This window comes from Manacus candei, unplaced genomic scaffold (genome assembly GCF_025592945.1).
Source record: "Manacus candei isolate 608988 ecotype Guabito, Panama unplaced genomic scaffold, ASM2559294v1 h1tg000185l, whole genome shotgun sequence".
Classification (NCBI taxonomy): domain Eukaryota; kingdom Metazoa; phylum Chordata; class Aves; order Passeriformes; family Pipridae; genus Manacus; species Manacus candei.
Window position 1 is genome coordinate 424,963 of NW_026138233.1, and position 11,226 is coordinate 436,188.

The window sequence follows — 11,226 nt, forward strand, 5'->3', positions numbered from 1 at the left end:
CGGGGTTCCCCCCCGGCTCTCACGGGGGCCCCCAAACCGCTCTCGCCCCCCCCGCCATTGCCCAGCCACCGCCAGGACCTTTTGGCTGCTCTTCTTTGTGCTCCCGCTCGGCTCCTCCCTCGGCTGGGCCGCCGCTTTTGGCGGGTTTCCTCCTCCGGGATCCGCCCCCTGCAGCCCTTCCCCCCCTGGACCAGCCCCCTTGGGCCCCCCTTGGGCCCCCCTTGGGCCCCTCTTGCCCAATAAGTCTGATTATACAGACAAGCAATTGGTTTAAATCCACAAAACCCAAATGTATAACCCAGCACCCTGGGGCATGAACAAAGTGGTTTTCCTTGCCCCCCCCGAGTCCAAAGTAAAGGGAGAGGGAAAAAAAACCTGCTGGTGGGAGAACTGTTGCAGTCTGGTCAGAAGTGGTGATTGCAGTCCAGTTGAGGGTGGTGATCTCAGTCTGGTTGAGAGTGGAGAGCTGCAGCCTTCCTGTGGATCCCACGAGTGGTGGAAAGGTTCTGAAACTCCAGGTTTATATATTCTCCAGTTCAGGCAGGAATGGTCAGTCGCTCCCTCAGAGCAGGGAATTCCATAAAAGGATGCTTAGTTCGTTCCCTCAGAGCAGGGAATTCCATAAAAGGATATGAAGATTGCCAGAGTGGGCAATTCCATAAAAGGGTATGAGGACAGGGACACCCCCCCCACCTCGCAGGCCCCCACCCCCCGACAACAGTTCCTGGGAAAATGGCATGGAAGGCCATAGAATACACACTTTTGGGCTACACCCATCCAGTGAGGAATCGGTCCCAGCTGTTCTAACTAGGACACTGTGTCCGTCATCGCTGCCATCATCATCATCATCGGCCTCGTGGCAGTCGGTGTCTGGAAGCTCCGATCCGGTAACTCCTGGGATGGGGGTCGGCAAGGGGCACGGATCCGCCCGGCAGCATTCCGGGGATCCTGTGCCACGGGTGCTGATCCCACCTTCTTTCCATAGGGAAGAGGGAGGGGAATGGATACGACCCCGCGCCCACCAGTGAGTCCCAGCAGCGTGTGTGGATCCAGATCCTCTGTGCAGGGATCCCAGGATGGATGCCGGGATTCCAGAGGGGAATGGGGGCCTAATGGCGGGAGCGGGATTGGAAGGGGATTGCAGCTCAGGGCAGGATTCCAGAGTGGGATCAGGTGGAATTGTGGACTGAGATCACGGCTGGATTCTGGAGTGGGATTGTGGTGGGATGGATGGAGTGGGATTGGGGTGGGATGGACGGAGCAGGACCAGGTGGGAATCCGCAGCAGTTCCTACTCTCCCTGGGCTCCACAGCCGGCTCCATCCCCTGGGATGGGAACAGGGACATGGTGACTCCTTTCCCCGCTCTCATCCCAGCAGGAATCACAGCCTGAGCGATCCCGGAGCTGGATCCACCCCTTCCCTCTCCCTGTGGAAAGGCAGGAGCTGCTGGCAGAGCTCATCCCGCTGCTCCCACCCACCCCGGCCCCCCTGCGGCTCTTCCCCATGGATCAACTTCCTGCTTTTTCCCGTGTGAAACCCAGGACCACAATTATTCCTGAGGCTTTAATTTGGGTGTGAAAATCTCCTGCTTTGGGCAAGAAATCCTGGCTCCCTCCTCCGGCATTCGGCAGTTCCTCTGTGGGAACCAGGAATGGGAATGGGGACAGGGGGCCTTGGATGGGGACACTGGGGACAGGGATGGGGACACTGGGAGCATGTTGGGGACACCAGGATTTGGAATGGGGACGTCGGGACTGGGATGGGGACATTGCGGACAGGGATGGGGACACTGGGAGTAGGTTGCAGACATCAGGAATGGAAATGGGAACACCAGGAGACAATGGGGAAAGGGATGGGGACACCAGGAGCAGGATGGGATGACCAAGAGAAGGTTGGGGACACTGGAACAGGCTGGGGTCATCAGGAATGGGATGGAGACACCAGGAATAGTAATGGAGACATTGGGAGCAGGTTGGGGACAGCAGGAACTGGGAATGGGGACACACAGCAATGGGAATGGGGAAAACAGAACTGGGATGGGAACATCAGGAATGGGAATGGGGACACCAGGAATGGGAATGGGGAAAACAGAACTGGGTTGGGAAGTCTAGGAATGGGAATGGGGACACCAGGAATGGGAATGGGGACACCAGGAATGGGAATGGGGAAAACAGAACTGGGTTGGGAAGTCTAGGAATGGGAATGGGGACACCAGGAATGGGAATGGGGACACCAGGAATGGGAATGGGGACCTGGAGGACCATGCTGGGGACACTGGGAGCAGCCTGGGGAGAGCAGGAACTGGGATGGCAACACCAGGAAAGAGAACGGGGACATCGGCAGCAGGTTGGAGACACCAGGGACTGGGAATGGGGACATCAGGAATGGGATGGGAACACTGGGAATGGGAACACTGGGAATGGGAACACTGGGAATGGGAACAGCAGGAATGGAGTGGGAACATGAGGGACCAGGATGGGGACACTGGGGACTGATGGAGAGGAGCAGAGACCCCAGACTCACCTAAACCCCTCCCAGAACTGAGGGCCAAGAGAAGCTCCGCCTGAGCTCCGCCCGAGCTTTGCCCATTATTAATATGCATAGAGAGATGTTGTGATCAGATGAATATGATTTATCACATTTAATCATATATGAAAATTGTATACAACCCCGATATTGTGTGAAACTCTCGACCAAGTTCTCTGTGGTGCGAACCACGCTCGCTGCCGACGTTGGCAATAAATCCCTTTGCTGCTCAAAGATCCAAAGTCTCTGAGCAGTTCTTCGGACTGGGTTTTTCAGCATCACAGAGACAAAGGCACAAACTGATGGATGCCCTCAGAGTGCAACATTCCCTCCAAAGAGAAGAGGGAAATGCTTCATTGCTGAGCCCTGCAATCCCCTGCCCTTGCCCACCAGGCCAGCACAAGAGCACCTGACCTTGTCGCTCGGCTCCTGGGCCTGTGGCTCTGCTCCCCTGGCAATAGGCACGGCCACTGCAAAGAAATCCCCCAGGGAAGGCACACACTGACGGATCCCCTCAGAGGGCAACATTCTCACCAAAGCTCCCCTCTCAGCTTCCTTTACACTGACCTCTGACTGCAGGGACCTCCTTCCCACTCTGATGATGCTTCTCAGGTTGCGAACCACCCGGAAAAAACCCAAATGCCAAGGGATGTGCTTAGATTCACCAAAGATACAGCCCACCAGAATTAACATCTGATTCACACTGGCAGGAAAATGCTCACCTTGCATGTCTCCCCTTTGGTGCCAAAGGCCCCCCCACCGCTTGCATCCCACCTGGAAAGAACAAGAAGACGCTCACAGACCGACCTTTGAAGAGAAGTGCCTGTCACAACTGCAAGGAGGGATGCAGAACAATCTCACGTGGGGGATATTCTCTGCTCTGCCCTGCAGACCCTTGTGCTGGGGTCAAAACACAGCCTCTCTGCTTCCCTCTCCTGAGGGACTTGTTCTTAGACATCCCTTTCCCCTCCCGGCCATTCCCAAGCCTGGACCCGGCTCTCAGCCCCTCTCTGGCTCAGAGCCCTCAACTTCTCTTGCAGAGAGCTGGGCCTGTCAACCCAGCTGCCAAAAGCACGGCCCTTGGGCTGCCTCGGAGGTTCCTGCAGTCGCCCCAGGCCCTGCCCAAGGCCCTCCCATCAGGGGCTGGGCCCTGGGGGCCGGGGGAGAACCCACCCGCGGCTTGGCCCTTCTTGCCCAGCCCTGCTCTGGCCCAGCCTCCTCCCCCTGCACACTCCCCACTGCCACAGCCTGCGCTGGGGCAGCATTTCCTTCCTGGGCCCTTTCCAGCTGCCCCCATGGGGACACTTCCATTTTCTGGGCCAGGCCCCAGAGGCAATCCCAGCCAGTCCTGCCCCTCGGCCCCAGCCCGGCTCACTGACTCCTGGGGGCCCCTGGAAGCCAAGAGCCAAAGGCCGACCCCCCCAGAGTGCAGCCCCACCATCTGCACTGGGGCCCCAGGGCTTCCCTTTCCCAAGCAGCCCCTGCAAAGCCTTGTCAGAGAGAAAACTGGGTGACCTGAGTCCTGGATGCTTTTAGGAAAGAGGTCTGAACATTTCTTGAACAATGGAGGGGGGTGACTTTTTTATTCTTGACCTTTCCAGTTCTCCATTTGGGGGCAGGATGTCCTCTGGGCCAATGTTTTGCTCCCTTTGCAGTGAGTGCAGCCTCAGAGGGCTGAGCCCTCTCTGGCTGGGCTTGGCCTCTCCTGCAGAGACTCAGGCCTGGCTGGGCTGCCCCAGGCAGACGCTGCAGGAAGAAGAGCTCAGGCCGCCTGGGTCTGGTGTCCCTGGGGCTCAGCCTGTGCCCCATTGCTGGGCAGGGGCTGAGCCCCACCTCTGCCTCGGGGCCTTGGCCAAAGGGCTGCCAAGGAAGAGGCCCAGGAGCCTTGGGGCCTGCCCAGCTTTCCTCCTCCCTGGGGGCTCTCAGTCCTCCCCTGACACCGGGTGGGCCCAAGGCCTTGCTGGCTTCGGGCTCACGGCCCGCCGGCACCATCCCAGCGGCCTGACCCCCCTCCTTCCCCTCTCTCCAGCCTCTCCTGCCTTTTCTGGCAAGGGGCCATCCAAGGCAAACCCCGGTTCTCAGCAATGGCACCTGTGGCACGGCTGCAAGGCTCCAGTGGGCCAGGCAAGAGCAGGAGCACCGAGAGCCTGAGGAGCCAGGAGATGCCCTGGCTGGGCATGGTGCTGCTGCGGGACGAGCTGACACCTCTGCACAGTCTCTGCCCGTCCCTGCCAGCCGACTTCTGCCCAGGCTCTGGGCACGGGGACGCAGCACTGACACTTTTCAGCCCCTGCGCTGTTCCACAGAGGCTGTGATGTCACAAGGCCCTTGCCTGGCAGCCAGGAGATGGGCAAGGCAAGGCAAGGACGGAGCCTCTGAGCCACCAGCACGCTGTCCCCAAAGGCTGGGGTGGCACAGAAGCCCAGAGTCCCTGAGCTTGGCAGAGACTTGGGAGATCAACCGGCGTCCAGCCTACGCCCCATCCCCAGCACGTCAAGCAGAGCACGGCACTCAGTGCCATGGCCAGTCTTTGCTTAAACACCTCCAGGGACGGTGACTCCACCACCCCCCTGGGCAGCCCAAAAAGCTCTGAGGCATCACACCTCTTCTTTTACAGTTCTTTCACAACTTTTTATAAGTCAATCATATTATATTTTAGAGCTCCATTTCTATGTTTATTATGTTCAACTTTTATATATCTTTATATACCTTTTATATACCTTTATATACTTTTTATATACCTTTATATACCTTTTATAAACCTTTTAATGCCTTAATAAAATCCCAGCGATCTTTCTTGGAACTCCCCGCATCCAGGGACTGAGAGGATCTCCCTGAATAACACTTTCAGTGAGCACTGGAATCCTCAGGGTCCTGGAACCTCTGGAGTATCAACAGCTTTGTCCCTCCACAGGGGTCCCAATTTGTTTCCAATGGTTCAAGAATACAAAATAAACCAAATACGAGTTTCCAAATCCAAATCAACTTATAAGTCCAGAAATCACAAGTTAATATCCAAAATACCAGAAAGGATTTCTTCAAGATTCTTTCTTTGCAACCTGAAGTACCCATAATACAAAATAAATCAAATACCTGTTTCCAAAACCAAATAAAACAAATACCAGTTCCAGAACCAAATAAACCAGTGAGTCCAGACTCCCAAATTAATATCCAAAATCATGGCTGGGCTTCGCAAAGGTAGATGTGGGAAGGGCTCTGCCCACATTTGCTGCAAGCACATTGGTGGCTAAAGAGGCCAATACGAGATAGACACGTCCAGTTGCAAAAGGCAGAGCAGAAAGACTCCTTGGATGGGATGGACAGGACACGGTTCTTTCTGCGTTGTCTTTTCTCCTCGATGGTGATCCTGCTGCGTTCTCAAAGGCAGCAGCAGCGTTAGAGATGGGGTGTCTCCAGACCTCCCGACTGGAGGCCTGAGTAGACCAGTGATGGAGATCAATATGGCCAAGGCTGAGATGTTGTTTCAGGCAGTCCTTGTATCTCCTCTTCGGGGCTCCTCTCTTGCAGCAGCCGGTGGCAAGTTCACCACAGAGCACGATCTTAGGGAGGGGGTGGTTGGTCCTTCATCCTGGAGACGTGCCCTGCCCAGCACAGCTGTGTTCTCAGCAACATGGCCTCAATCCTTGTGACTGCTGCCTGTTCCAGAACAGATGGATTGGTCACATCATCTGACCAGTGGATGTTTAGGATTGTACGGAGGCAGCGTTGATGGAAGCGTTCCAGGAGTCGCAGGTGGTGGCTGTAGATGACCCAGGATTCGGACCCATATAAGAGAGTAGACAGCACAATGGCTCTGTAAACACCGATCTTTGTGCTTTTCTTCAAGTGTTTATTTCACCAAACTCTTTTATGGAGTTTTCCCAAAAGCTCTCTATGCCTTTGCTAACCTGTTGTCCATCTCTCCGTCAATCTCACCATCCGAGGAGATGAGGCTCCCTAGGTAATTAAACTGCTGGACTGATTTGAGCTCTGATTGGCCAATGGTGATATGGGGATGATGGGGGACTTCCTGAGGTGCAGGTTGATGGAGAACTTCTGTTTTCTTTAAGCTGACTTCCAGCCCAAAGAGCTCAGCAGCCTCAGCACAGCAGGATGTTAAATGCTGCAGAGCTGCTTCTGTGTGAGCGACGAGGGCGGCGTCATCAGCATAAAGCAGCTCCTGGACAAGATGGTTTAAGGTCTTGGTGTGGGCCTTCAGTTGCCTTAGGTTGAAAGGGCTTCCATCAGTACGGTATCGGATGTAGATCCCGTCCTGATCATCGAGGTCTGCCGTGGCCCTTTGGAGCATCCTGCTGGAAAAGATTGTGAATAGGGTTGGTGCAAGAACGCAGCCTTGTTTCACACCATTGGTTATTAGAAAGGGCTCAGAAAGTGCATTGCCATATCTGACTTGGCCGTGCTGATCCTCATGGAGTGAGATGATCTCTTTGAGGAACTTGGGGGGACAACCTAAACGTTCCAAAATCTGCCACAGACCTTTCCTGCTCACAGTATCGAAAGCCTTGGTGAGGTCAGCAAAGGTTCCATAGAGACCTTTGTTCTGTTCCCTGTACTTCTCTTGCAGTTGTCTGAGAACAAATCCCATGTCTGTGGTGCTCCTGTTGGTTCTGAAACCACATTGGCTTTCAGGAAGAATTCCTTCTGCTATAGCGGATTTTAGTCTGTTCAAAAGTATTCTTGCCAGGATCTTGCCAGCAATGGAGAGCAGAGTAATACCCCGGTAGTTTGAGCAGTCTGATTTATCTCCCTTCTTCTCATACAAGGTGATGATGACTGCATCACCAAGGTCTGATGGTATAACCCCCACCTAACTCACCCTGGGGTGTCATTCCTTTTGACTCAGTCGTTAACCCAGCTCAGGTTAATGTCTTTCTCCCCCTTAACCCTCTGAGGGTCGGCTTGACTCTCTCCTGGAAAACCTTTCAACAGGTCCAGGTACCAGAGAACCTTTCAACAGGTCCAGGCTACACCAGAAAGCCTTTCAACAGGTCTGATGTGCCCGGGTCACACCGAGAGGAGAAAAATTCTCACTATAATTTCACAACAAGGGGATGGTCACCATTTGACTCACCCTCAGTGTCAGTTTTGGACTACACTGATTACTCCACCACATCCAAAGGGTCCTTGTCCCTGACACCAAAAACCTTACAACGCACCCCAGAAAAGGGGGAGGGTAACCCAGGTTCTTATTAATGAATCCCTTGGGGTGGATTAGAGTGAAACGACACTGAATAATTGGTGTTTGAAAACTTACATATGTAGGGTTTATTTTAGAACAATTTTGTTTCAAAGGTAAACAGGTACGTTGCCATTTTGGGTGTTATCATCTGCATCTCTCATCTACAGCAATATGGCATAAAGAGAACCTTTGGGGAAAATGCATAAGGGAGAGAAAGGAAAGACAGGATAAGGGTAAGGGAGAGGAAGGGAAAGAAAAGTTGAGAGTGGACAGATGTCCATAGTCACTGCCCATGGGGTCCAGCGATGGAACTTGGGAGTTGCAGCTCCCATGTCTGTCAGTTGAAGTGGTGGCCTTGATCCACTGGGGGTGAAGGAGGGAAGCCCCCACACTCAGGGAAGTTATGAGTTATTATATCCATGGACAGTGTCCCGGGCCATGCCACGAACCCCCAACATCTCCCAGGCCTGCCCAGAGTTCCTGTGAGGGGCAGGGAAAAGGTTTTTTCCCACCTTCCAAGGTTGGCAGAGGGGGATGGGCTTTGATGGGCCATGCCATGAACCCCCAACACCTCGGACAGCCCAGAGCAGAGTTCCCGTGAGGGGCCTGGTAAACTCGGCTCTTCTCTCCTTTCCAGGGCTTGACACCTTCAGCAGCACTGGAGGGGGAGATGGGCCCAGCTGCCCATCAGAGGGATAATGCCTAAGTCCTGCAAAAGCCTCCTGGCAATCCCAGAATGCAGAAATCATTGACTGTTTCAGTCTCTGACAGGTTCACACAGGAAAAAGCAGAAAGTTGATCCATCCGGAAGAGCCGCAGGGGGGCCGGGGTGGGTGGGAGCAGCGGGATGAGCTCTGCCAGCAGCTCCTGCCTTTCCACAGGGAGAGGGAAGGGGTGGATCCAGCTCCAGAATCGCTCAGGACGTGATTCCTGCCGGGATGAGAGCGGGGAAAGGAGTCACCATGTCCCTGTTCCCATCCCAAGGGATGGAGCCGGCTGTGGAGCCCAGGGAGAGTAGGAACTGCTCCGGAATCCCACCTGATCCTGCTCCGTCCCTCCCACCCCAATCCCACTCCATCCATCCCACCCCAATCCCACTCCAGAATCCAGCCCTGATCCCAATCCACAATTCCACCTGATCCCACTCTGGAATCCTGCCCTGAGCTGCAATCCCCTTCCAATCCCACTCCAGCCATTAGGCCCCCATTCCCCTCTGGAATCCCGGCATCCATCCTGGGATCCCTGCACAGAGGATCTGGATCCACACATGCTGCTGGGACTCACTGGTGGGCGCGGGGTCGTATCCATTCCCCTCCCTCTTCCCTATGGAAAGAAAGTGGGATCAGCACCCGTGGCACAGGATCCCCGGAATGCTGCCGGGCGGATCCGTGCCCCTTGCCGACCCCCATCCCGGGAGTTACCGGATCGGAGCTTCCAGACACCGACTGCCACGAGGCCGATGATGATGATGATGATGGCAGCGATGACGGACACAGCCACCAACACCGGGCTGGAATTCCCGACAGATTCTGGCTCTGGGAAGGGCAGGAGGGGCAGGAGGAGGAGGGTTACCCCCATCCCGCTGCTCCACACTCCCAAATTCCTCCTTCCCAAACCCCCAGTTCCCACATTGCCCGTTCCCAGCCTCACCCCAGGCGAAGATCCCGGGCTCCGGCATTCCGGCGTGCTCCACCCGGCACCGGTACTGCTCCCGCTCCCCCGGCAGCGCCTCGATCCTGGCCCAGCTGTGGAAGGTGCCGTCGCTGTTGGGAACGATCCCGCCCCACTCCGTCTCCTGATCCCGCAGTTCATCCCCCTTCAGCCAGTTGATCCCGATTATCCCAGGGTAGAATCCGTATGCGCGGCAGGACAACGTCAGGATCCCGTGTTCCTCTTTCCCGGACACGTGGACATCAGGGGGATCTGGAATGGGATAACGGTGAGATCCATCCACGGAATTTCCGTGGGAATGGGATGGCAATGAGATCCATCCACAGAATTCCCACTGGAGTGGGACAACAGTGGGATCCATGCATGGAATTCCCATGGTAGTTGGATGACTCAGATTCATCCATGGAATTCCCATGGGAATTCCCATGTTGCTCAGTTCCACCCTCCCAAATCCCACATTCCCATGGGAATTCTGTCTCCCTCACCTTTGCGCTCCAGCGCCTCCCGCCCGTATTCGATGTATATTCGGAGGTCTTCCCCACAGCTCTGTGCCAGGTCGAGCTGAAAAGCCTCGTACCCGTTGGATTTCCAGCGCTTCTCGGTGATCCGGGCAACTCCATCGGCTGCCACAAAGGTCCCGGTCTCCGGGGAGAAGGAGATGAAATCCCGCCCGTCGATGCCGTACCGATGGGATCCATGGACGCTCCCGTCGGACAGGAGGTCACAGCCACAAACCCGCTGCCATGTGTGGAGACCTGGGGGGTGGGATCGGATCCATGGAGACCCTGGAATTGTGTCCCAGCCCCACGGAGCCCCATTCCAGCCCTATGGAGCCCCAGAGTCCAATGGAGACCCACAGAGCCTCATCCCAGATCACACCTTGGATCCATATCCAAGCACCTTGGAGCACCTTGGATCCACATCCCAGCCCCACAGATCCCCCCATTCCCCGGCTCCCCCCACTCACCCCCACTCCAGTTGTACAGGCCCCCCACTCTCTCCAGGTCAGTGGCAGCCATGAGCCCAATCCTCTCACTGATCTGGGTCTCTCCATCCCAATATCCCGGCTCAACCTCGGCCGCCATCCACGGCGTCAGCGGCTCCATCCGGCCCCGCTCGCTGTTGTAGCGCTCGAAGGGGATCCCGTCCAGGTATCCAATCTCCACGTACTGAGGGATCCCCGGGCTGGGCTCTGACACCGCCACATTCAGGAAATGCAGGGAGTGGAGAACTGGGGGGACACGGAGATTTGGGGGGTCTGAGGGCATCCAAGGGGCAAGGAAAGGGGGAACTGGGAGAGCTGGGAGAGCCGGGAAGGGTGATGCCAATTTATGCCCCAAAACAAGGCGCGGAGAAACTGCTCAGAGACAGAATTTCAGTCTATAAGCAGGAGGTATTTATTTCACGGCCGGGGAGCAGCCAGGTCGCCCTGGACAAACTGCTCCGACTCGAGAAACACACAATCCAACTTTTATACACCTTTTACTAAGCAATTACATCATATATTATGAATATTCATTACATTGCAACATCTGCTTTTAATATTCATAACAGGTGGAGTTGAGGCGGAGTTATAGGCGTGGTCCTTAATTTGGGGAGAACTTCGGTGGGAGTTCCGGTCTTTCTTCATCATGAGCCTCATGTCCTTTTCATCATCATCCTCCTAAACTTTTGAACCTTTCCTAATTTGGGTAGCTTCCTTATGAATTTGGCAGAGAGTTTTGGTATTTGGCACTAATACCTAATTTCTTGGCTTGTCCCTCTCTTTATCTCTTTGGTTTCCTCTCCATATGCCTTTTTGTGTGTGCTAGCATTTTCTGTTCATGTT

The 11,226-nt window shown here is 55.1% G+C and overlaps 1 protein-coding gene and 1 long non-coding RNA gene across 31 annotated transcripts in view; one reads left to right on the plus strand and one right to left on the minus strand.

Annotated features, from left to right (window-relative positions):
- Nucleotides 1-10,681, minus strand: part of LOC127464000 (class I histocompatibility antigen, F10 alpha chain-like) — a 189,835-nt gene extending 179,154 nt beyond the window's left edge. For 14 of the 30 annotated variants that reach the window (XM_051774096.1, XM_051774088.1, XM_051774095.1 and 11 more), the window contains exons 1-4: nt 10,366-10,681; nt 9,884-10,153; nt 9,378-9,650; nt 9,228-9,262 (exon numbers count right to left, since the gene is read on the minus strand). In XM_051774096.1, the coding sequence (XP_051630056.1) occupies nt 9,228-9,262; nt 9,378-9,650; nt 9,884-10,153; nt 10,366-10,666 (879 nt within the window). In that variant the 5' untranslated portion in view covers nt 10,667-10,681. Of the gene's footprint in view, nt 1-7,789; nt 8,658-9,011; nt 9,051-9,148; nt 9,263-9,377; nt 9,651-9,883; nt 10,154-10,365 lie in introns of those variants that run through there. The other 16 variants (XM_051774081.1, XM_051774072.1, XM_051774084.1 and 13 more) reach the window with 3 other exon arrangements.
- LOC127464015 (uncharacterized) lies at nt 816-1,624 on the plus strand. Its single transcript, XR_007901110.1, has 3 exons — nt 816-887; nt 986-1,024; nt 1,376-1,624. It is a non-coding gene; the product is annotated as an uncharacterized LOC127464015 (long non-coding RNA).
- Nucleotides 10,682-11,226: the final 545 nt, after the last annotated feature.